General features: G+C 41.5%; 1 protein-coding gene across 8 annotated transcripts in view; it reads right to left on the reverse strand.

Moving 5' to 3' along the window:
• The window catches only part of rapgef1b (Rap guanine nucleotide exchange factor (GEF) 1b), a 44,664-nt gene extending 30,308 nt beyond the window's left edge, over positions 1-14,356 (reverse strand). For all 8 annotated transcript variants that reach the window (XM_040157088.1, XM_040157087.1, XM_040157084.1 and 5 more), the window contains exon 1: positions 14,068-14,356. In XM_040157088.1, coding sequence (XP_040013022.1) covers positions 14,068-14,095 — 28 coding nt within the window. In that variant the 5' untranslated portion in view covers positions 14,096-14,356. The remainder of the gene's footprint in view (positions 1-14,067) is intronic.
• Between the last annotated feature and the right edge of the window lie 12,657 nt (positions 14,357-27,013).

The raw sequence follows: 27,013 nt of genomic DNA on the forward strand, positions 1-27,013 counted from the left end.
ATTGCTTGCACAGAGTCACAAGGTTATACTGCAGTAGCACCATGACAGAAAAATAGGGTTTGAGACAGAACATTGAAGGGAAACAAACAAAATGTTTTATAGTCATAACATAGCTTAAAATAAACTACCATGCTTGAACTCAAGGCTACTGAGGTTAAAACAGACTATGCACAGTTCCCTAATTACACATCTTACAGATGAGATGTGATGCATGATATTGGGGGGTAGTGGGTCAGTCTGAAGCTTTGAAGTACTTGTAGTTGACTCTGAAAGTGAATTTGTCTAAATGACAGTGGTTTTATTTATATTTTAACTCTTCTAATTGGAGGACTCATGTCCCGACAAGGAAAAAATGCTGTTATTCAATGAGTTAATGAGCATAGTGCTTTTTTGTTTCAATAATGTCTATATTATACAGCACATGCCTCATACTGTCTCATTAGATGTAATCTAATAATGTTTACAATGAAACAAAACAAGACTGTGGAAAATGGCTAGGCTGGCATCATTTTGTTAAGAACTACTATACGATGGTTGTGTGTGTGTGTGTGTGTGTGTAATATATATATTTATTTATTCAAAGCTCACAAAGAGATGGTTTGTCTTTTCCGTTAGCAGTATGAAGTATTACCGCAGTTTTAATTAGAAGTGACTCATTCCACAAATAGTTATGCTTAGCGGTTAATGATCTGTGAGAAATGTTTTGAAGGAAATTTGACTTTTCTCTGGAACAAAAACCACCAGATCAGATTAGTACATTTCCCCCCCATTTTCCCCACAGGGATCCACAAATTGTAATCTTTTTTCAGCCTTTATTTATATGACTGTGATGCAGGGCTCTATATTATGTCAAATATAGGCCAGTAGCCTCGAAGGTGGTGTTTTGGAAGAGGGTGGGACCATTAGGCCTGTGTATTGTGTAGTGACATAAACATTTACAAGTCTGTAGCCTCAACGCCTGCTCTGTTTAACTATGAAGCCAACAAAACTCCTTCTTCTAAGGCTCTCTCTGTCCAGAGTTAACACCGTCTTTTCTCCCATCTGGATTTTTCTTTTGCCTCTATTTGCCTTCCCACTACTGCTAAGGCTCAAACTGGTGGATCGCTCTTACTAATAACACTGCTGGTAGTTAGCCCACACATTTCCTCTTTTCTAGTTAGTGGGTGATGACAACATTGTTTATCTACATTTTCAAACCCTGCAGGTTTCAGGGTAAAAAAAAATATATATATTTATTTATTCAAAGCTCACAAAGAGATGGTTTGTCTTTTCCGTTAGCAGTATGAAGTATTACCGCAGTTTTAATTAGAAGTGACTCATTCCACAAATAGTTATGCTTAGCAGTTAATGATCTGTGAGAAATGTTTTGAAGGAAATTTGACTTTTCTCTGGAACAAAAACCACCAGATCAGATTAGTACATTTCCCCCCATTTTCCCCACAGGGATCCACAAATTGTAATCTTTTTTCAGCCTTTATTTATATGACTGTGATGCAGGGCTCTATATTATGTCAAATATAGGCCAGTAGCCTCGAAGGTGGTGTTTTGGAAGAGGGTGGGACCATTAGGCCTGTGTATTGTGTAGTGACATAAACATTTACAAGTCTGTAGCCTCAACGCCTGCTCTGTTTAACTATGAAGCCAACAAAACTCCTTCTTCTAAGGCTCTCTCTGTCCAGAGTTAACACCGTCTTTTCTCCCATCTGGATTTTTCTTTTGCCTCTATTTGCCTTCCCACTACTGCTAAGGCTCAAACTGGTGGATCGCTCTTACTAATAACACTGCTGGTAGTTAGCCCACACATTTCCTCTTTTCTAGTTAGTGGGTGATGACAACATTGTTTATCTACATTTTCAAACCCTGCAGGTTTCAGGGTAAAAAAAAAAAATATATATATTTATCCATGTATACTGTTGGGACTCCCAGTGGTTCAGCTGCCATATTAACCCGCACCCCCAAGCTACTTTTATTATTATTACTCATTCATTTCTCCGGTCCACTGCTTTTGATGGCCACTCTTTCACACTATCCCTTTTATGTTAGTATGTCTGTGTGTAATTGTAACTAAATTAACTGAAATTTGTTAGTTATCCTGCATGGGGTGGCTTGGCGTGTTACAATGAGCACAAACAGTATACCACACTGCATTTACTGTGGGTTGTGACTGACCTTTAAATTGTTACGAATTATTATTATTTTCAAATAATCCTCATTCCGAGCCAGTATTTGGAATTCTAGTTGGATTTATTCTATATGGGTCGAAGTCTCATAATGGATACTGGGCAAGCTAATGGAACTAGTTAATGGGAGCACTTGGCATAACAGTTCAGTTAGGTTTTACTGAAAGCTATAGAGGGAGCCCCGGGGTCTAGGTCACTCAATTGTCCTATGCACAACAAACACACACATACACACAATGCACAAGTGTGCACACAAGCATCCACATCCCCAGACAGACACAACTGAGTACACAAAAGAGTCCCTCTAAACCATTCAACCGCAAGCAAAAGGCTGCAGAAGGGATGCCTGGTTTTCAACAGCATCGACAACAAGCAGAACATAGTCTATAGGACATGAGCAGTAGGCTTTTGATACCCCAACTGTAAAATAAAATACAAGACAGCTGCACACAATGTTTGGTATACTTACAAAAGGGTACCAAACACAGTGAAGTAGGAAAAGTTCAAAGGCAAACTTGTATCACAATAGTTATTGGCTATAAAATCTAGTAGCCTCCAGAAAGATAAAAAACAATGAACTTGAAAGCCCCTGTGTAACACTGCAGAAAAGAAAAGAAAACTGTCACTGGATATCATCAAATAATAGTCGCAACTTCTACATGCTCAAATTCTAAATTAGTTTACTAAAGAAATAGTCCATTTCACTGGAATGATAATAAAACGTAGACTGCATGATAAGTAGAGCAGATCAGTGCATCATATAGCCAATTATATACTTCTCTTTCAAACATTTTGTTGTTTTACTTTTACTTTAATCGTTAGTTGTAGCTATAATTGTGAAATAGATTTTTGGTCATACTAGGAATCCAAAGCGGTGACAGCTCATGATTTCACTGATGGGACATGGGGAATGAATGACAGTGACACACATTTACAATGTTTTTTGCAAGCACGTGTGAGGTAGGGTTGAAAGTGGGAAATCACACAACACACAGACGTACACATCATCCTGGGTACCCCTCCTGTTCCTTCCCCCCTGACGCCAAGGCCACTGGCACGATTTCCTGTCCCTTGTCTCCCTCGTTGAGAGCCACTCCCTCTTTTCTGGACAACCTCACAATCCACAGCAGCCTGGACTCAGTACATCCGCTTCCACAGCGTAACAACCTTCCTCACCTTAACAGGCCAGGCCTAATAGTACAGTGCAAGCACATCCCAGGAGAAACTCAAATAAGAAAGAAGCTCACTGTGCCACACAACCACCCAACACAAACACGCTCGATGCAGTCTGCTCCTTCAAGCGACCTTCTGGCTACAGTGGTTTAGTGCATTTTTTTAGCATTCCATTTAAAGCTCGCTTTCTACAACACAAGTTTCAGCAGAGTGAGAGCAGACACACTAGCAGGGGAGCAGGTTCACCTTGGGTGAAACCAATAGACTAAAGAACCACAAAGTGCTATATATACCCACTTTTGACAGTATCTCTAACATCAAGCAGCACCAGAACAGAGACACCGCGACAGCTAAAAACTCTGTGATCTACTGAGATGAATTCAGAGTTCTCAGTTAACGGCAGCTGTTTGGCAAGAGAGCATGAGACAAACAGGCACTATAAAGCACTTGAGATAGGAGACTGATCCTACACACAGACAAACAGCCAGAAGAGAACCAATCACTTCACTGTCTGACAGAGACAGATACAGAGAGACAGAGAAGCGTAAGCAACAGTGTCCTTGCGAGTAAATGGCCTCAAGCAGTGGGGAGTGGTACCACTCTCCCCCTGTTAGAGTGCTCCACAAAGCTGATTTTGTCTGTACAGCTATCTGCTTGTCATCCTCTTGGACTTTGTGCAAACACACAGCACTGGACAAGACTGACAGACAGATGCCACATAATATATCACATCTTGCAGTTCAAATGCACTGTGGCAAATCCAACTCTTTGCATTTGTACTGTTTCACAGCTTCATAAAAATAGGCTTGGATGACAGATGTGTCCGTCACAAAGAACAAGAATTGCACTTGCAGTCACTTGTAATTAGGCTGTTTAAACTATGACAGCAACGAATAATCAACTGCACACTAAAATAACTTCACTGTTTTTTTTTTTTTTTAATTTTATTTTTTAAATTATCACACAAACCAAACAATGACCATGTTTCAATCTCTACACTACTTGCTCCTTGATTTGTGGGCGTGTTATAATTTGGTAACTACATACATCTATCATTTCCTATGAATATTTCCCTAATTCTTTCAATTTTCCCATTTTGGGATTTAAAATTTGTGTTGTAAATTTCTTTAATTAAAACACTGATCTATCACTTCTGAGCTGAGTATATTGTGGTATCATATATTTGTTAAAAGGGTCACATAAAAAGACTTTTAGATCGTAGTTTTCTTTTTGGGTTTTACTTTTCTCCACATGAAACAGCATGTTGGTGCAGGATATGAAGTTGGGAGGAACTTGAGAGTTTAAGAGAAGGCGGGGCAAAGACTGCAAGGTCTCTATTGTTGAGGATCACTTGGGATCAGGTCCTGATAATAAGTCGTCAACATTAATCTCTTAATTTTAGATGTGTAAAAATATATATGTACTATTCTTTTTTGCAATTATATTTATCAGTGGCAGCAGATTGATTTATGATAATAAAATGATTTTCTACTGTCAAAAAATGAATGACAAAAGTTGCGTCAACATAACTGCAACAACATATCATCTTCCAGCAATATATTAAATCAACTGATGTTTTGCGCTCTGGCTTTCCTCTGAATGCAGACACACTGCAGCAGACATACTGAACAAAACCCTGCAATATTCTCTTTTTGTCAAAGCTGCACAAAGTCTACACTAAAAAACTCCAACGTGCGTGTGTGCATTTACATTTATACTCATAGCGATCCAAAAAATAGTATGATGGGCCCTTTAAAAAAACATCTGGTACTATAAAACAATGTATTTGATGTATTCAATTTCCCTCACTTCTGTTTTTAATAAAAGAAAAAGTCAGATTGTGCATGATATGACTGAAAACAGTGATGAATCCTTCACAACCAAAGGTGAAGTCAGAAAGAATGGTCTATAACGGAAAACATTTTGCATGATGAAGCAATTGCACATGTCCTATCCACATCTTTTGCTCCAGCCCCAGTTGTAATTGAACAACAGAAGATGCTGCAGGAGAGCTTCTCAAAGAACTGAGGAACATAAGGACCTGTTTGCATTAACAGAATTAAAAAGACGGATTTGTGGTTTTGATCAAAATGTATATGTGAATTTGAATTAAAAGGCTGAGCATGTGTTTGCTCAACCTAACTTAAGACACAGAGTTGGTACTATCAATTCAAGATTTAAGAGCAACAATAGAAGATATATGAGGAGCAAAAAGTCAGAATGTGTGTTGAATTAAGGATATGTTCTCTGTTTGATATCCTTAGACCAAAGACCACTGATTACAGGTGCCAACGTAATCCATTCTTGCAGACTATTTTACAAAAAATTCACAGTGTTGCATATTTTATTACTATTTTAAAAACATATTCTCTCATTCAGGTTGTCTGCGGAGGAACATCCCAGAGCAAGTGGGTCAGTGAAGGCTGACGCACTCAAACATAAAGTCCAGATTCTGCCAACGAGGCCATAGGCTCAGCCACAGTCACTGACAGAATAAACATTGTCTACATGCAAGTATGTTATATACTGTTTGTGTATGATAAAAGATATCAAACCAAAGATTTAGAACCATCCGTGTAGCCAAACAAGAACCCAAACATACACACAGATACACTTCCCCCATCTGCCCATCTTCTGCTATTTAAGTATTGAAGTATTGTTTAAAAACATGTGGGGACCCCAGGAACAGTAGCCACTGTTACAATACAGTGGCTATTGGGGATCTAAACTAAATAAATAAATTCTCCTTTGACAACAACGATGACTTGTTTGCAAGCAATGTCAACTTCTCTCTTCATTCCTGATTTAGACTGGAATTGGAAACTGGCAGCAACTGTGGGACATCCCCTTCATTGTATGCCAGCTCCCGGACCCTGCCATGCCACCCGAGGGTCTGAATGATTTGACACACTTAACACAACCAGGCACAACTTGACACAAGAAATACCGCCTCGTGGTTGTAGGCCTCCGCCAACTAGTCACGTTGCAGTTTACATCCATTTCTGTCTCGCATCACATTTTATATGTAGTGAAGAAAAATTTATTTAATAAAGTGTATTTTTTGATTTTTAATACAGGGACATGTAAATAAAATTGATTTGAATGACTTTGTTACTTTGTTGTTCTTGTTCTGCCTTATGTCTACTGTATTAGTGTGCATGTTGATTGAGAGAAAGAAAAACCAGAGTCAAATTCCTTGTATGTGTTCACATGCTTGGCCAATAAAGCTGATTCTGAAAGAACACAAAGTCGTAGCCACAACAGTAGATTATGCGTCAAATATCGATGCTGCTGCAAAGAAGCTACAAATTCTAATACGTGGCTGCTTCACACACATCTTCAACCTGGCAGCACAGAAGATCTATACAATAACCACAGTTTCAAGGTGGGAAGTTAACCTTTGACCTTCTGGATATAAAATGTAGTCACTTCATCATTTTATCCTATTAGACATTTTGTGTGAAATTTTGTCATAATTAGTGTATGAATTTGAGTGTTTTGTGAGGTCACAGTGACCTTGACCATTGACCATCAAATTCTAATCGGTTCATCCTTGAGTCCAAGTGAACGTTTTTGCCAAATTTGAAGAAATTCCATCCAAGTGTTCATCAGATATTGCATTCACGAGAATGGGACGGATGGACGGAAAGACAACCTGAAAACATAATGTCTCCAGCCATGGCCGTCACCAGCACAAAGGCATAATAAAATCCCTTTTTTTTTTTTAATCTCCACATTTTGCCCCAGCCGTTGAGACCATTGCTTTCAGTGACCAAGGCCACTCACCATATCTGCCTCCCCCCTTCTGCTCACTTTACTTGCCTGCTTAAAAAATTGCATATGGACAGGTATTTCTTTTCTTCTTTCTTAGTAATTGTCATTATTATATCTGTCATGTATGCACTCTAGACAGTAAAGTACATTAAATAACCACATAATATACTGGGTGGTATTTGACAAATACACTGCCAGTCAATGCCTCTGATTTCAAATTGACATGTAAAAACACAAATCTGAGCACGATGAAACGGGACTGCAATCAAAAACCCACTACAACACAAGAACTGAAAGAAGACTACATAGGACTCATGAAGTTTCAGTAGTGGTTCTCAGTCCTGCTACTTTTAGTTCTAGCATTTATCAAGGACTTATTTACAGTTAACCTACCAGGTGCATTCAATTGATCTAATTAAATTGCAGCAGGATGAAAAGACAGGAGAACTCTTGGCATGTCCAGGACTTAAAGCCATTGAGTTACAGTACACTGTATACTGTATCAGAATGAATATATACTGTGGAGACTTTGGGTTTAGTAAAGTTATTCTTCAATCTTGATGTCTAAGGAGTATGTGTAAAGATTAAGAGACACTCGAGTAGGTGTAATTAGTTAACACAGCTGCCTCCTAAGATTCTTTGCAGGTTAAAAGGTTTTGTGAATCTGCAAAGCAACTGGTGCAAGTTGATTCCGCTTATATGAAACTGGAAGTTGAACTGTACCCTTTATGATACTTACTGTGGATCTTCACTGCAGTTAAACCAATTGTGCTGTAAGACTATTTACAGTAATTCAAAACATTGGTAGCATCTCTGCAGCATGGCCAACCCATCTGTAGCTGAACTGAGACCTCATCATCTGTACCACCTGTCCGTCTGTTTGAAACACGTTACTCACTCTATCCGTACCTAATGAGGGCCATCACAGCTACTGAAACTGGGCAGGACAGGGTAGACAGAGAAGATACACAACCATACAAATACTGACTCTTATTGCCTGTTGGGCTGAAACGCACGGATTTATTAGGCTGAGCACACCACAGAATGTGTATTTTCAAAACAAGGTATTAAGGCACCTGCCTCTGTGTAATTATACAATGATGGACTCAACTACCTTAATTATGGAGCCTCTATGTGCTACTGGCTCACCAGGGTGGATGTATTCTCATTGCTTAACCGGAAAAGAACAAGCCCACTACAAACTTTAATAAATCAAATAGTGTTAACCCCAAAATGTGGGTCAACAAACAGGATTTAAGATGCCAAGATTACAGCTGCACGTTGTAACGAATACCAATTTTTTGTATTGTGTAACTGGATTAAGACAGCAGCATCTAGACACACTGGCAGATCCTCACCTGTGGAGGTAAGATTAGAGTAGCTATGGCTTCTGTCTACAATCTTTGGAGTTGATAAGGCCGACAGGCAGCCTGTGATGGAAGGCTGCGGCCCTGCAGAGCAGCTTCCTTGGGCTGGGTCCACCCAAGACTTCAGCGAAGCAAATGAGCACCTTCCATAAAGCCACACGACACAAAAAGCACAGCAAGGAATGTCCCCTGCATTATATTCTGCCAGCAAGACTATTTTACATTAAAGCTCCAAAACTGGCAACAGCAGCATTTAACAAAGACGTATACATCCCTAAAAAAAAAGATGGTGAATAAATGCATAGTGTGCACATGATGAAACTTCTGAAACCAGCTAGTCCTGTAACTGTGCAAGTCAAACAGAACCCTATACTTTAGAATAATTTTTAGCAGTAAATAGTGTGTTCAATAAAGTGTTCTGTTCTTAAATTCATTGGCTGTTCTTCTGAGCTGTTTGAATTGTGGAGAAAACAGACAATCAAAACACTGTATCCACTTTCGTCATTGTTATTATTATCATTTTAAATACCCAAATAAAATACAAAAGATTTGACTGTTATGGGGAAAAATCACCATCAACAATCCTGTTTCTCCCAATTTCTCCCCAGTGCCCAGACCCTGTTTACTCCATAGCAATGAACTGATGTCAGCATTAATAAGAAAGCAGCAAGCTGTGCAGCAACAGTTAGCATTGATATTACAGTCTAGTATGCATGCACCAGAAGAATAGCTGTATATATTTGTGTCTTCACCTGTGTCCTCATCTAAATCCCCCTGTAGAGAGGAGTCTGTGTCCTCTGAGGCAGCCTGGCCCCTCCAGTTAATGTTGCCCATCCAAGAGGCCCGAGTCCACACAGCTACCAGTCCGGGGGTAATACTGATAGATACACTTTTTGTATAATGAAGACTTGTTGGTCAGGCTGGCATTTTCAAAGCTATCACTCAATAGCACTGCTGAGAGTTAGTCACAAAGTAACTGGTCCTCATGATCATCCTCGCTTGACTCAGCCACGTTACACAGCACTTCAGAGGAAAGATCCACAAATAGCACTAGGAGAAGGCAAGAGGAACTGACCAGCGAAAAAGTTACAAATTATTCCTCTTGTAAATGTCTTTTAAATACAGCTAGAATCACATGATCCTGGACAGGACTTCTGAGTGAAGCTGTCTAAGCTGCCATCAGTGGTCCTGGAGAGGGTCCAACCCACAGTTGTCTTGAGTTGGGATGTACTGGACAGTCACCAGGAACTGAGCAGGCCACCTGCGGGTATAAATGACCTGCTCTCTGGCATCTAGGCCAACACACAGCAGTGAAATCAAGTGAAGCATCATCTTATAAGATGAGCACATCTGAGAAAAAAGTCTCAAGAGCACAGATGGAAGTAGAGAGATGGATACGACCTGTAAATGGAACTTGGATTGAATTACATGAGATCTCCGAAAACAATGTCTGTTGAAGATGTTAAGGGTGGAACGGCCTTGAAAATATTCATGTTACCAAGACCTGATTGCCGTCATAGACAGCCTTGCATTCCTCATCGATAGCCCTGGTCCAGCAATTACCCAACATGTAATCCATCTATTTCTCTCCCCGATTCTCCCTCTGTGCAGAGACCTGATTCCCATCAGTGCGCTACCTTTCTCCACCCTCTTTCTTTCCCACCCTAAGCTCTATTCCCTGCCTCTTTTTGCTTTCCCATGCACAGCACACACGAAAAAAAACTAATTACAACACAGCCAAACCTATATGGGAACAGCAAGCCTCTCATTCTGTGGCAGAGGGTGGGTGAAATGCTGGCTGCCATCAAACCTCAAAATTGCAGCATGTCAAACCAAGACCCATAGCTTGCCCTGTGCAACAGCGGGATCACTCATCAGCAATGTGCACAGACCTAATCGTCTGGGGAACCCTTTTGTAATCATGACTACTTTAGCTCTTGCTCAGAGTTTTGGTGACTAATGCACGTGGGGCTTGCTATTTCTGTACATCAGATGAAAAGATATTTCTGTCTGAAGTGTTGCAGTAACCACTTAGAAAACACAAAGCCATGAAATTGACTTACATTTCAGTGTTAACTCTTGGAATGCTTGATACGCAGATACACTATGCGTGGGTGTGGGGATTGGGGGTGGGTGTGGGTGGAGGGGCAATCTAAAATAAGGTACTGATGGATCACTCCTGCTGTAGCTGGCTACTACACTTGACTGTCCAGTAAGAGAAGAGTCTGTAGGCTAATTATAAAACACTGTGCTACTCCCACAACTTTGTTACCAACAATGACATGCCAAAATTGTTGTGTCACAATCCCTCTCCCTGTGGGAAAAATAAGGACATACAAATTTTCTAACTGTGGTATAAATATAAAGCCTCAATTAAGGTTTGTTTTTTTTTTAGTCATTGAGTTTTGTGTTTATACATATTTCTTGCTGTAAAGTTTATCAGCCAGAGATAAAAAAAAAAACAGCACTCTCATTTCTTTGACTTATTTCATCCTACTAGGGGGCACATGAGTGCACAACATCCATGCATAAGCACTAACACATGGTTTCAGAAATATGCCGTTACTAGGGTCACAGCACAGTACTTTTACAGTACAGTGTGGAAAAAGGCACCGGCAACTTAGGTTTTATGGCTTCTACTTGTCCTCAGAATAAAACAAATTTCAACACAGGACACATATTCTGGCAAGAAGGAGCAGCTATAAATGTTGTAAGTTGTGGTCAAGCCATTCAATTTCAAAATTATTCATGTAAATGAGGTGTCATATGGTGGATGATACCCTTTTCTCAGCAAAAAAAACAAAAACATGTTCATCTCTATTGTATTTTTCTACAAGACTGTCCTCCTGCTTTACTTTAACTCTGTGTCACTTTTCCCAAAAATCTGACCATGTCACCAAGGATAAAGGGTGTGGCATTAAATGTGTCACTGCCAACTGTAACAGTGGAATCATTCCAGACAGTCTCATTTTGTCGTTTTTTTCATTTCATATACAAGATAAGCACAGCCAACCTATTTTATGATCAGTCATCATCAGACGGTTTTTCACAGATAAGAAAAATTACATTTACTCAATTTTGGATAGAAGTTTGATGTAGAGAGGAAGAGACCTTCAAACATAAGAACTATTAATAGGTGCAGACATGGATCTAACAAAACGGACATTAAGTGCATGTTCACATTTGAGTACCTACTGTATATCCTTTTAATTTTGCAGACTCATTATGCTGACAGCCCCCTTTTCTAAATCTATTTATACAAGTCCGACACAGTGCACTAAGTGTGAACAGACAAATAAAAACACACACTCCCATATTTTCAGTCTTTTCCACCCTGTTCATTTTCTCTGAGGGAAGCATTGAGATGCAAGTTTGGCTGTCTGCTGCTGTTAGCTTTTGGGCAACATCAGCGCAGACGCTGAATCTGTTAATGGAGTACAGTTCGAGCTGCCTGAGTGATGAAGTCATGTGGGTGTGTATACACAGAATGGGGTTCAGTGTTGAAACAGACACAAGAACCACCCACTTGATTCCCCTAGGAAGTGACATCCTAACTATGCTCCGCACAACGGGGCGCTGAGGCAACTCAAAACAGGTAACGCTGTGTCAGTGTTTACCCCCTAAGAGAGGACAAGTCAGTGACAGCAGGACAGAGTATCCATGGTGATTAGAGAGCATGTTGATGCACACTATGCACTATCCATAATGCTCCTGCAGGAGCTAGGTGTCCATGTGTGCACTGATAGGCCTACGTGGCCTGTTTGCTTTGGTATCCATTTGCACGGCACAACGATATCACTATTGAAATCTGGGCTTTCGACTGTATCCATGTGCAGGAATCCCATACTTACAGACATGAACTTTATTTGACTTTCTCCCAATCTTTTCCCTTTTAATTTGCTCCTCGACACACCAGTGAATTAATCTCCTTCTGTCAAGGTCTAAAACCGGTCCCGTTTCTGTGGAGTCTCCACAGCCTAAGGCCACATAGACAACAGGCTCCTTTTAACACCATCTATTTCCACCAATCTGTACGCTCATTCTCTGTCTCTGAGGAAAAGGCTTAACAGGCTGACACTAAAGCTATGCCTGCTGCACAGTTTTTTTCTGTGCTACCATGAGTCCCCAGCCTTGCCCCCTCTTTCCATTTAACTAGCAGCCAGCATACTGTGTCCTCTAGGGACATATCTGGGATCGATGGTACCCATCCCATATCCCGAAATGGACCAGAGCAAAGACAACAGGCAAACAACTGTGTCAGTGAACACAACTAGGAACCATGGGGAAGCAGGTCCACATGAGAGGATGGATGCAGTACAGAACCGATGGACCGGGTTCATAGTGACTGTACAAATACACTGTATTTTACTTATCATTGAACCGGAATCTACCAAAAAAAAAAAAAAAAAACAACACTACACCGTCTCTGAATTTTCATTTAGCTGTGACCATATGTAGTCATCTGTCTGCAAGACACGAAAGGAATCGGAAACTTTTACGCCTATGAAGAATGACTGAGCTAGTGGTGGTTGACACTCCCTCCCCGCCTGTTATACTGGGAGCTGTGTGTACGTGTGTGTGTGTGTGTGTGTCCATTTACTGCAGGCATCACCGGAGAGGACTGTATGTGAGAGACAGCTGGTGGAATGGGATGCAAGTGTAGCTGGCGGGTATAAAGTTTCCTTCCAAAAGCATACCGGAGACCACCCCGTTGCCCCTCATACTCGGCGCGCTCTGCAGTGCCTTGAAGCTGCGTGCAAAATGAACGGCGCCGGTGGACATAACGAAAAAATGCCACGTGCACAACGTCGAAATCAACACAACACAAATACACAGCGCGGTCCTGGGCGTGAACGCTTTACAACTCCAGTGTACTGCTAGGTAACAACGCAGCTAGCGTTAGCTACCGAAAAGCTAACCTTTAGCTGCCGCTAGCCACCGTTACAAACCCATCTTCTAACGGCCAACTACGAAACAGAAATAAATAATCCCAGGCACCATGTGTTCGTTTATTTATCTTTCTTAAAATGTCTGTTTCCGAGTGAAAGCGGATATATTTGTTGTTGAATGTTAGTGATGCTTTCAAACAATCAAACCATGGTAATAATTACACTAAGAGTGAACGGTAAAATGCCGGTGAGGTATAGTGCCATGTAAGCTATATAATGGTGGCACATTTTAATGGTATTTTTCTGGGCTAGCTAGCCCACGACATCTATCTCGCCAAATTGCTGGAGTTGTAGCAACGTTAATCGTTTACTGGTCAGTTAAACAGCTATCCCTAGTCAGCATGAGGTTGAAACGGCACAGAAAAGCCATTTGCCCCAGCTAGTACCAGCTAGCTGATACGGTGACGCTTTATTTTTAACTGGATAGCCGAGAAAAGAACAATCCATAAGGCCCAATTAAACCACCATTTACACTGAACACATTTGTTAACTGGAACCCCTAGTTAGCGCACGAATCAGTCCGCAGACCCCAAATTTGATCCTTCCGTGCCCCGTGTGAGGAATGCCGCTATTCAGTATCCCGAGGTGAGGCAGTGTGGTTGAGTCCGGCCGGCCAGGACTTACCTTGCTTGCTCTCTATTTTTCCCGACATTTTCGTGGCCAGCAGCTGTGATCCCACTCGCAGTTCAACAAAACGTTAGCTACAGACGAGACCCGCCGTGCGTCTCCTCGGATTATTCCCTCATTTTCGATATATTGTTGTGTCCATGAGATGATTCCGCCGAGGTTAATGTGATATATTTATAGGCCACACACATTGGTACGGTCAAAAACTGTCTCAGTCCGTCTCCGGGTGATTTTCACTGGATACACTCACACTCACACTCACACGCCTCTCTCTCTCCTCTCTCTCTCTGCCCTCTCTCTCTCTCTCTCTCTCTGTCTGTGTGTGTGTCTCTCTCTCTCCCTCTCTCTCTCTCTCTCTCTCACTCACACTCACACACACACACACACACACACACACACACACACACACACACACACACACACACGTTCATGTCTTGAACCTAGACTCGGGCAGGGAGCCTACGTTCAGTATAACAGCGCCCCCTTGCGTGAGGAATTAGTCATGTCTGTCAACAAGGGGATGGGCGTGTTTCAATTTCAGTTCAGAGAGTTGTTGCAAACCCGTCCGTCTGTTTACTGTGCATTTGTGGGGGACATGAATTCGCATAGAGCTTGGAAGTGCTGCACACGGACCATGTATACTTGTGCAAATTATTCATACATTAGACATGCAGTATATTTAATGTACAGTTAATTCTGTTAAACATCCACGGAACATCCAACTGATATATCTATCTGTCTATGGGTGGATCGATGTTTATTTATTTAGTGCAAAAATGACACCGGGAAGCAAAATCAAACCTCAGTCAAAAAAAAAAAAAAAAAAAAAAGTGAGAGTGTATACTGACAATAAATACATAGATTTGAAAAAAAAAAAAATCAAGCAAAAACCACTGTAGTGAAGCTTGAAGGGGTGTTATATAAAGCTGGTTAAAAGCTGTAGTCCGTGTCACACAGTCATTTCTGACCTCATCATCGATCTCAGCAGCACCAGGCTAATGAAACGACAAAGCCTGTTGACTTGAAACAGCCAGTTCAGCAGTTCAGAAACTTAACTGTTCCAGCCCTCATTGTTCAAAGAGACAAAAGACTCTAATATAAATGAAATGCCCCGCTAAGCTGTTGAAGAACAGGAGTTAAAAGGGGCACAGTTGAAAAGGGATTAAAAGGGCGCTATATAACATAAAACACAACGGTCAGATGTGGTGTATCCCTTCTTCTTCATTTCCCCATAAAACACACTATGTCTCCCCATGGACGACTTCTATAAAATGGTGTATTACTCTTATTGTTTCAGTATAGCCTGGTTTTAAAGGTGTAGTCATATATATATATATATATATTTTCCCTGAGTTATGAGGTTTCCATTTTTTATGGATGTCTTTTTTTTTTTTTTTTGAAAAAAAAACCCCCTCCACTTCTTAATGATTTAAATAAGGACTCATGCAAACATACTGCTGAGTGTTGGACCACAACATTAGGACGGAGGCTCACACTTGTCCTGAATATCTCAATACTCTTATAGACGTCTACAGAGGGAGGATATCAGACGGCCACATGTTGCGTTTCTTGGCTGTCCACATGCTGTATCTTAGGTTATTTCTCCAAAGTCCATTTTCCAACATTTTCCCATGTTTTCTCATTATCGGCACACACCTAGTTAGACTATCTGTCCTCACGAAATACTGTGGCACACTGTGCGGCTTCTTCCTGGCAGTGTAATTGCTCTACTACATCTTCTTTCCAACAATATTGTTTTAGACAATACAGTTTTTCTTGAGCCAGGTCCAAGCCCTACACAGCCCTCCACTGCCTTCTACAGGTTAGCATCCAGACTATTCTACTTTTGTGCACCCGCATTCCAAGGTCAAGGTATTTCCTCATTCACTGCTTACACTGATAAGACAGCATGAGACTTCTGAGCCATCTCCTTGATATCTTTGCCTATCGTTTGGTGCGTTGTCTTGATTTTCAGTGTATGCAGGCTTTCCCCCGGGACACTGAAAGCTAAACCAGATCTTGGATTGCATCTCGTCTCGTGATCAATGTAGTTAGGAGATGACAGCATGAACAGTAGCAAACCTCATTAAATCTGCTCTTTTCCATAAATGTTTTACCTAGTTGAAGTGTTTTAATTTTTATGATGTTAGTGGAGGTGGTCCGCCTCCACTGTAAAGCACTATGGGAAAACCCCTGTGGAAACCCTGTGTGTTCTATGCATTGTCACCGGTCATATTAGCTGGGGCTTCAGCTTCACCTGTTATATTTTAAAGCAATACTCAGTGTATATTAATGTAATTTTTCCTCATGTGATCTGAGCCAATCCACTGAAAAAAGGTCATCAATAAACAATTTCGCTGACAGTCTGTTGGGGCTTGTATCATGAGTATGAATGTTGACCCATCACATTCTGTAATTTATGAACACCTTGAACATTGTGTTTGAAAAAGCTGAAAAATAAAGCCTTCTGGCGAAAAAATACATCTTAGTATACACTGGTTAATTTTGAAGTTTAGTTTGACTTTGACAAGGCATTTACAAAGTATTTAAAGCCATATGGGACCTAAATGGAAGGACAGGGCCCCCTATTGGGCGTACTGAAACCCCCACTGGATGCTTCAGTTGCAGCTGTTTTTTTAGTTTGTTTGTTTGTTTTTTTTACTTTTTCTCCTCTCTACCATTCCCCCACCACCCCTTGTTCTTATGAGAGGAAAATTGAAGGAACTGCTGACTATGGCTTTTGCCTACTTAGCGCTGCACATTATCTCAGCCATTAAGGAGAAACAATCTAATTTATGTCTGTGGCATATCAAGACAAAGAAAGCCAGCACTGTTATCTTTTTATGATATTAATAAGGAGTTCATTATATATATTACATATTGTTGGAGGCTTCTTTCATGCTTTGTGCCGCTTACTTCGTCATCAACTATATTTAATCAGTTATCAAACGGAGGCCTTGAGAGTCAAGGGCTCATATTTACACTGACTGTCATTATGCCTGCTCCCTTGTGCTCTTGCTTGCACAGCAGAAACCACACCCATATAACAAGTGCAAAGTGCTTGCTGTGTGTGTGTGTGTGTGTGTGTGCGCGCGCTAGTGAGAGTGTGTGGGCGTGTGTTGGAGGAGAAGGAGTGGAAGGAGTGGTGGAATACCTTCCCTGAGGCTATGATAAAGTCACAGGGGGAAGACAATGAACTCCTAAGCAGTGGTAGACTTGTCAGCACAGGACAGGCCTTACAGCACAATCAGACTGGGTCTGTTGAGCCTGTCTTAGCTTTCCTTGACAGGCTACATTCAGTCCGCCAGGACTGCAATTTGAATCAGCCTTGCAGTTTTCTCACTCAAAGGTCATTTACACAGTTTGGCTTCAAAATATTGGCTTCACAAGGCACTGCGAACCCCTCTGCTATTAAAGACAAAGGCTTGTTAGCTCTTATAAGACAGTGGGATGGAAGATATACACAGTGACAACGGGACATTTTATTATTGTAGATGTCTTCCACATGTGACTGCATTCAGTCTGACAGATGATTGACATCCATCACGTCAACTTTGATTTTGTCATTCAAATCACATGTGTATCATGGTCATGCAGTGTAGCTCTGCGCTGCCATTGGCTACACACCACTGTACAAACCAAACGCTGCCATTCTTCCTTGGGCCACAGGGTGGTGCTCGTGAGCTGCTGATCATTTATGTGTCCCGAGGCTCAGCTTCATGCACCCTGTAGAGATTCATACATATCAGTGTATGGGGCAGGTAGAGCGAGTGCTGATGAAATGTAATTTGAGATGGATTGGCCTAATGTAACAGAATCTGGCACTACAATGATGAAATTGCCGTTTTCTTGATGACAAACAATAAAGTTGAGTTTCTAGCAGGAATTAAGATTAGACTATGACAAGGCCTATAACAAAAGCCGATACAAATCTTTATACGATGAACAGGCTGTCGTACACGCTATAACAACTTCATACTGGTGCATAAGTGAACTATTCTCCTAAACTGAAACAGATCATCAAAACAGCACACAAGCATCAATCAATTACCATGCTCCAATATTCAGGATCGAAATGTACAATGAACGTGGGAAGGTTCATACTGGTTCACACTGGGAAGTTTAACATGGGGCTTGGAGGCTGATCAGGTGTGCTGTGGGCTGGATACGGCTCCTGGCAGACAGGGCAAAGAAAGGAGAAGTGAGACAGCTTAGTTAGCTGATAGTTGTCTGTTGGAGCTGGAGGAAGAACAGTGTTTGATCGCTGTGGTGGTGGGCGTGTGATGCGGAGCTCAAACACAGTTTAAGGCTCTGTTAACCTTGGCCAGCGGTCAGGTCCCTCCGTCTGTCTCACATCTGAGAGTTGGAGAAAGAGGGAGGGGATCAGCAAGGCTTAAACGACTGAATACATTTAACTGAGAAGGAGGGGAAAATACCTCCACAGCAATCTGGGTCCTCTATCCTTGGCCCCTTTGTTAGCGTACAATAGAGTGATTTTTCAAGTGAGCTTTTCGTGGGGGAATTAGAATGGACGGCTACAGGTATCAATGTGGGGGTTAGACACAAGTCAGTGGAGACTGAGGATGGGGAGGCGTTAAATGAAGAGGACAAGATGTCTAGGTCATAACCTACTCAATACTGTATGAGAATAGATCACTCTGTCACTGTCACAAACAAACACATGGAGACACATGTTGACAAGGTCAGGGAAATTAGATGGGGGTTGTTGAGAGGAACCGTGGAAAAAACAAACAGACCTGCACAGTCTTTCCAATACAAAAAAGTGCATACTAACACAATTCTTAAACATATAAACCATGTATGTGTATATATATGATAGATAGATAGATATATACAGAGATATATATATATATAGATATATAGCTATATAGATAGAAATATTTATATAGTAGGCTTTATATGCACAAAAGGGCCCATGCATATTGTAGATGTCTGTACACATTCATGGATGCATACACACTCTAACACAGGAATTATTTATGTGCTGAGACAGGCATTGTTGCGCTGCTCTTTGGAGCACTACAGGGCGGCAGCCCTGGCTTTTGGAAAGCACAGCTGCTTGCCTTTCAAGATCGCTCCATCCTATCACCATGACAGTGAAGGTGTCGCTCCCTAAACTTTCCCCCTTCTCTACGGCTTTCTCCCTCCTCTCTCTATTTCTCATGGTGCTTTCAAATAGTGGGGCTGACCTGTCTCCATGGCGGGGCCCTCCACGCCCCTATGCCAGTCCCCCCCAGCGCTCCTGATTGACATTTAGCTCTGAGGCCAGGGTAAAGAGGGCCAGGGAGCATGAAATGAGACGGTCCACAGGAGGTGCTCAGTGAGGCCTCACCACTCCCGATCTCGCACCTCCACCTCCATTAGCCGCGGGAGTCCCTAGGGTCTGCAGGCGCCCTCAGCTTGAGAGGTGAGCTCACGGCTCTGGGTGTAAAGGCACAAAGAGAACTGGAGTGTATAGGCCAACGCTGTGATGTAGTGACACAGAGAACAATTACGCTCATTAGATTGTCCTTTCAGCAGTGAGCCTCAGCTTACTTTCCACCTTCCGCTTTTCACTTTAGAAGGCTAAATGTCAGTGTTTATCCTTTCCTTTATTCTGCTCAGCAGGTTGGAGGCATTTAATGTGTGTTTGAGGGTCTTGCTTCAGTGACACTAAACATTATTTTCTATCGCACAAATCTTGTTTAATATCACTCTTGTGTTTGTCCTTCTTTAGGTACGTTCCTGTAATGACCCTCATCCTTAATATTTACTGGTTTATTTACATTTTAATTTTATCACGCGCCCATTTTTGGGTGTCTTAAACGGAGGACTGCCTCTTCACACAACTCATGACAATATTTCAGTGTGTAATACTGGTCGGTGGTACTGGTAGGTGTTATCAGTGAATATGGCAATTGACCAGGATGCATCACCGTCTATTCACACTGGCTAGGCCCCGTTTTGACGGGAGCATGTTATTATGAACTAGGTGCGGAACAAGACAGTCTGGTCCGTGGGTGTCACGCTTAAGTTCGTGCCAGCTCCCGGGTATGAGGGTTACTGTACTTTTGGCCTGAAGAAGTCCTGCAACATGGCTCGGCTGCATAGCTATCCAACTTACAGTCTAAACTTACAGGATAAAGCTGTGAGTGCTTGAATTATGATTGTGCCGCCTGAAGCCGAAACTGCCTAACAGAGACTTGGACAGAATGAGATGAGAAAGTTTGTGGGTTGGGTAAAAGAGGTGAGCGGAGCCCACACGTTATTTAACCCGTATCTAGTGATTACAGATTTGAGTCATTGATGAAATAGTCATACACCATAAAGTGACAGAAACTTTTAAAAAAAATATGTATACATTTTAAGCCAAATTTACAGTTCTTTGATGTACAGAGGAGATCAGTTTAAGTTTGTCTGTATACACAGTATATGTGGTGGTCGAGAGGGTGTGCTCATTCATAAAACCATGAGGTGTTCTGAAACCAGGACTGTTTCACATGCTGAGAGAAAAGCTGTGTCCCAATTCCATGATACATATTATTTCTAACTGGGATTTGAGTATTGTATGTCGTGCATACACACCGTAAAAGTGACAAAATTATACTCAAAGATGTCGGTGTGAACGTTAAATTCGCTTGATTATTGAGTGTTGTGTTGGTGGAGGAGCTACTCACAGCTGGAAAAACATAAATTCTGGCTGGTGATGAGACTGCCCCATGAATATTAAATAAGTATTAAATGTTTGGGAAAAAATGTTGCTTCCTCTTTGTTATGTTTCCAAACTTGAAATTGTCAGCAGCGTTCTAGAATCAGTGTTTGACTGATGTTTTTTGGCGCAGGTCTTGTATCATTGTTAGTACAAAACAGTAAAGTGCATGAAATTGGTAAATACTATGAAATGTAATACATAGTAAAAATTGTATTAGTATATAGTGTGGAAGCGGGACGAAGTTTAAGTCGGGTCTAATCACTTGTTCTTCCTCTATTAATGTAGAACTGCCCTGCTTACCTACACACACATGCACCTGTTGCTTGTAGTACACCTCTTAACATTTCACTCAAAAAATTAGACACAAATTTTGTTTCTCAGCAAAAAAGGGAGTGCTGTTGTTCCTCACTTATTTCTCTCCAGTCTAATAAGGGGGAAAGAGTGGATCCTATACCAGCGCACTCCCTGCAGAAGGCAGGGTAAGCCGTGGACATGTTGCCAGTCTATTACCGAGCTAACACAGATTGACAGATAAAAACACACACGCTCCCATTTGTTCCTGTGGGAAATTTAGAATCTCTAATCCACCTGATTGTATGTCTGTGGGCTGTGGGAAGAAGCCAGGGTATCTAGATGAGACCCATACGAGCAGAGGGAGAACAAACATAGAATGCACCAGTGGCTGTGAATCACACCAGGGACCTTGTAGCTGTGAGGTGAAAGTGCCACACTCTGTCATTGACTCCTAAACGTTAAATCACCTCTTCACTTGACCTCCTTTAACCTCTAGCTCAACCTTGTCACTCTGAGTCTTAATATATAAATCCTCCGCCTTTCTATGTCAGTCAACTACTAAATCCACATTAACATAAGATTACCTCTAATTTGAAAAGATGGATGATAATATGGTTAGTTTTTGCATAGGACACCCACATGTTTACAACATCAAACCAAAGGAAAAACCAAATAATTTTCTCAAGAAATTTTTCCTATAGTGCTTTCATTTTTATATTCCATTAATAATTTCCCAGGTTGTAATTTGCACAATGTATTCATTGTTTGTAATTTGTAACATTGTACCAGTATCTGGCACTTTCAGTCATCTGTTGCACCATGGTTTGTACTTTACATCTACCTATTTGATGTTTTTTCTACTTTGGATTCTTCCTCATTCCGTGTGTGTATATTTTATTTGTATAGTATGCACAGGGTGGCATGGTGGCGGACTGTGGCCTCACAGCGAGAAGGTTCTGATTTCATACCCCGGTCTGGCCAAGGCCTTTCTGTGTCCTCCCCGTGCCTGCGCGGGTTTCCTCCGGTTACTCTGGCTTCCTCCCGCAGTCCAAACACATTCAAGTTAGGTTAACTGGCGACTCTACATTGCCCGCAGGTGTGAATGAGAGCGTGACAGGTTGTTTTTCTCTATATCTCGGCCCTGTCCAGGGTGTACAGGGATTGGCTCCAGTTCTTCCTCCTTTAAGAAAGTGTTTAAACTTTAAACACAGTGTTGGGACTAGTATATTTTCTAAATTTGAAATGCTATGGATAAATCCCTTGTGATAAACAGCCTCGAAGGGGGTCCTTAAGGAGTTTCTTCATGCAAAATTGTGGATACTAACATGATGCTAAGGTACATCTAAAGACTCTTTTATACAGTGTTTTCCCATATACACTCACACATGTCATACAAATAGGCAGATTTACCAACCATACTGTATAGTAATTCTATGAAGTAGGACTGTGTGTGGCAGTGCAAAACGAGGACATGGACGTGGGGACAAAAAAAAATAACACCCTCATCATTATCTCTCTCACAGTCAGTCAGCAAACACTAAACAGCGAGGCGAAGAATACAAAGGCAAGTATAACAGACAAGAAAAAATAAGCAGCAGTTCTGGCAGAGCTGTGTTGACAACTTTCCAGGAGCTGATTTAGCGGAGGAAGCTACATCCGTTGAGCTCCAATGACAGCCATTGGGTTGTTCGGGCTGCTTTTGCTCTGATGTGCCGCAAATCAACTTTTTCATGTAGACAGAGTAACCTAGTTTGCTCTGCACACTGTGAAGATAGCAACCTGGAACCCCGGAGCCCCTGAGCTCAGGCATTGTGACGGATATTAGTGCCTGTTTAATTGCCAAAAAACAAATCCTGAAATGAAACATCCCACTCTCCTGCAGCAGAGCACACACGCGGCAGATGCACACAAAACACACCGAATCAGACACATACTCCCTCCAATTTTTCTCTCCCTTCCCTCTCCCACTCGGTCTCAGTCTCTCTGAAGTATAAATCAGTAGTTAGAGTGTTGCTTGTACAAGACGCCAGGTACCACACGATGACAGAAAAGACTGACAAAGGACTTCAAAGGCAGAGATGTTTGGACAGCTTGTGAGAGCAAAAACACTTGCTCCAGGGAATGGGTCACTGCACTGTTCTGGAATGTTTATAACGGGAATGAGGGGACATGCGGGAGCAGAAAGGCTGTATATGCATATGGAGTGCAGGCGTGTTATGTATAATGTATAATATGTGTATACAGGTCAATACAGTATGACGCTGTCTATCACACACTGTCCCTTATGGTTTGTCCGTCATAGACTAGCTCTCCTTAGATTCCCGCTTTGTGCATTTTCTCCTTTCTAAAGGTCACGAGTACCGCATTTTCCTGTGTTCCCCAGTCTGTGCATCGAGGGAGATAAGTTGCGCCAAGTGAAGGAGAGCTACAGCTCACCTGTCTACACAGTATTGTTTGACTTGGATGTACAATGTCATCGTTAAAAAACTATAAAGGCAGACAGATGGCTTGCTCGTCCTGCTCATCACCTGCTCTGGGCTGTTTGAGGTCATTCAGTGATGTGAGGTGAATGAGCATGTGTGTTTAAGCCCATGTGCATTTGCAGGTGTGTTTGTCTCCGGACTGTAAAAGCGGGGGCGACGTTGAGACAGGAAGCGTAATTAGTCTTGCTCTCTTCAACCTCCGGTGATCAAGTTCCGCCTTGGCATCTAAACTGAGGGAACCGGCAACCACAAAGCTGCCACAGGTGAAAAAGCGAGTGGGAAACACTGCCACGTAGTTGCGATTGAAGTGGGACTCCACTGATTTTACATGTCAAGCTGAGTTTACTTGGGACGACCTTGGTAGCTCACCTTATAGAGCGCTACCACAAGGCAGAGTACTTAGTGCAGTGGTATGGACTCTCTGCTGCATGTCATCTCCTCCCTCTCTCTCCCCTGCCTTTCCTGTCTGTCTCTACTGTCACTATGTAAAAGAAAAAGCAGAAATGCCAATTTTAAAAAAAGAGTTTACTAGTTATTATCCTGCGGATACAGTAGTATAATGTCTTATGTGGCTCTGGGGGAGCATTGTCAGGTCTGGGTAAATAACCCTGATGAAGCCATCAGAGTTACATTATCCTGTTTTGGAGAGATAGCAAATGAAACATAAAAAACCTTTGTTGCAAAGTGGCTGTAGGAAGTTTGAAATACATTTCCAGGCAGGGAGGATCTAATGGAGAGACTATCTAGTTGCATTATTGTAAATGTGGTATGGATCCAGTATTTTTGGAGCATGACGTATACTAAGGGACTGAAAGTCAGGATATCTTGGCCTTTGTTGCTTCAACTTTGACTATTAAATCTTTCTTTTGCAAGTTCCCCAACTTTACAAAGTAAAGTATAAAATCACTGCCCGAAATCAAGTACTCTTTGAAAAAAAATTAAATTAAATCAAAAAAAGATTAACTACGTTCAACTTGGCTCACTATGTTGCACCTTTTTTGGAACAGATGGGAACATTTTTCTGGAACAGACCGGACAGGAATGTCTTTACAGATAAAATAAATAAATCTTGTCAAGGCACATTTAATATTGCCGTGCTTTCTGTCTGCATGACTTTCCTCCAAAATGTCTATCTTTTAAGAAAATTTGCTGGTATTTAAATGTCAGAAATGTTGCATAATGTAGTACAATCTAGTGGGCAGGGCATTAATCTAATGAACCTTAAAACACTGCCCTTGGAGAAATTCAGACACACAGGGTAAGGAAAAATAAATAAGAGACAAATTGGCCACCACGATGTAAATGTGCAATGATTTCTAAATTAAGGAACAGTCCTCATGCCATTTCAACATTTGGCAACACTGTATTTAGAACTAACACATCTTTCTGTGTACAGAATATCACACAAATCATTTCAGCATCTTTTTAATTGTATAATTAATTGTAAAATTAGCAGAGCCTCTAAATTTTAGTCTAATGTGGACAAGGTTAGAGCTGTTTGTTCCTCCAACTTGTGAATAAGCTTTTCATGTGCAGGCCAGCATTTGCTGGAAGCAGGCATTCAGTCTGGAGAACTGTTATTGCACAGCTGCTGATGGATGTCACCAAAATGGCAAGATTACAGAGGAACGTTGTAGTGCGATCTGGATGTGAATCACCTCCAGTGAGAGCCAAAATAGCCGTATGAGTGATAAATAGATGGAAATAGCCCACAGTGTCCAGTTCACAGGCTAGCTGCCCCACTCTTTGATCTCTGGTCCTAATGAGCTTTCAGAACTGAGCCAGAGATGAGAAGACTGGCTTTTTCAAAAAGGACCCTTGATTCTGGGGGACACCTGAGGTAAGAGCTGCAATAAGCAGGCCTAACATGTTGCCTCAACTAACATTAGTATTCCCTAAAGTATTCCCAGCTACATTAGTAAAACCTGCCCACCCAACTCTCCTGAGCAAGGTCACTTTCATCATTATGAGCTAAGTTATAGCCTACAGAAGACTTACAGGGATTGAAACCATACATTTGTTTATGATACAAAATGCTTTTTCTACTGTAAACAGATAGCTTAATAATGTCAATAATTCCCTTTGTAGAGATGGCAGCTCCCCGCCCACCCCTGGGTGAATCCACTAGTTGGATTTGTTGGGAAGGATTAAGTACTAAACCACCGGTGGGCTGAGACATTGCCAGGGGAAAAATATTTGTTAAACTGCAAAGTGCTTGTGTACAGCACATTCAGTTAAAAGCAAGATCCCTCTGTGAGAATATGCAGCTGGATATGCAATCAAAAAGAATATTTAATGTCTTCCCCCTCTTTCAAATTCAGCATGCGGTGCACTCTGGAACGCTCTTGCTCTCCTTTACTGTTGACAGGCGTATATTAGCTCTCCACATATTAACCTCATATCACTCACATACAGCTACGGATACATGCAAATCATTGTAGACCACATACCAGAAATTACTGTGATGAAACAGCTCTGAAAGAAAAGAGGGCAGCCATAGAATTTCTAACAATGCTAAAAGAACATCATTTGGTTAGTCACAGGCAGGTCATTTATGGACAAATAAATGAATTAAAGTTGACTGAAGTTCCCCGTTAACGCAGAGGCAGACTCCTTTTTATTGATGATGAAAAACTTTAGGGATCCAGTCATCTCTCTACGTGGGACTCATTGGAAGTGCTTAATGATACCCAAGCGCTCTCAAAGGCTACAGAAGCAGCAGGACATCAAAGAATGGTTGACAGACAGATTCTGAGTTGCATGTTAAAAGCCCATTCCTCTTTAAAATGAAAATAAAACCGAAACACAGGCGCACACATGCACACACCGCCTCAGAGACATATCACCACCCTATGAAAAGATCCCATCATCCTCCCCGTCTCCCTGCTGCGAAATACTATCTCCACCTGAAGACATACACGTTGCTACATCCATCTTTCTTCAAATCTTTTTATTTCTTCTTTTTTTTTTTTTTTTTCATATTCTTCAAACGGCTCGTGCTCAGGCATAGCCAGGCATGTTTTTGCATCATTAGAGCTAGTGGGTGTATTTGGAGACAGACTAATGACAGCTTGGCTTTCCGGCTCAAATGAGAGCCATTGCTCATTTACCCAAATAGATACATAGATAGATTGGGGGTGTGGGGGGTGTGTGTAATCATGTAGCCTTATCAAATATTCTCCTGCACAAGCCAAGTGACACGAGATCAGACTTGAGCCATTTAAATTACAGTCACGGATTTAGTATTGTGACAATTGCTACGCCTGTTAATGTGTATTTTTCCAAACAGTAAATCAGTTGGACATCACCATGTACATGCTGCTGTCTCACAGGATGAATGGTCGGAACGATCAAGAGGAGCAATGGAATAGAATGAGGAGAGTTGTATGCTGTGATGTGATAAATTTACTGGCAGCCCTGATTCACAATGGACGGCCTCAGAGCAATGCCTCCC

This window comes from Xiphias gladius, chromosome 20 (genome assembly GCF_016859285.1).
Source record: "Xiphias gladius isolate SHS-SW01 ecotype Sanya breed wild chromosome 20, ASM1685928v1, whole genome shotgun sequence".
NCBI classification, from domain to species: Eukaryota; Metazoa; Chordata; class Actinopteri; order Istiophoriformes; family Xiphiidae; genus Xiphias; species Xiphias gladius.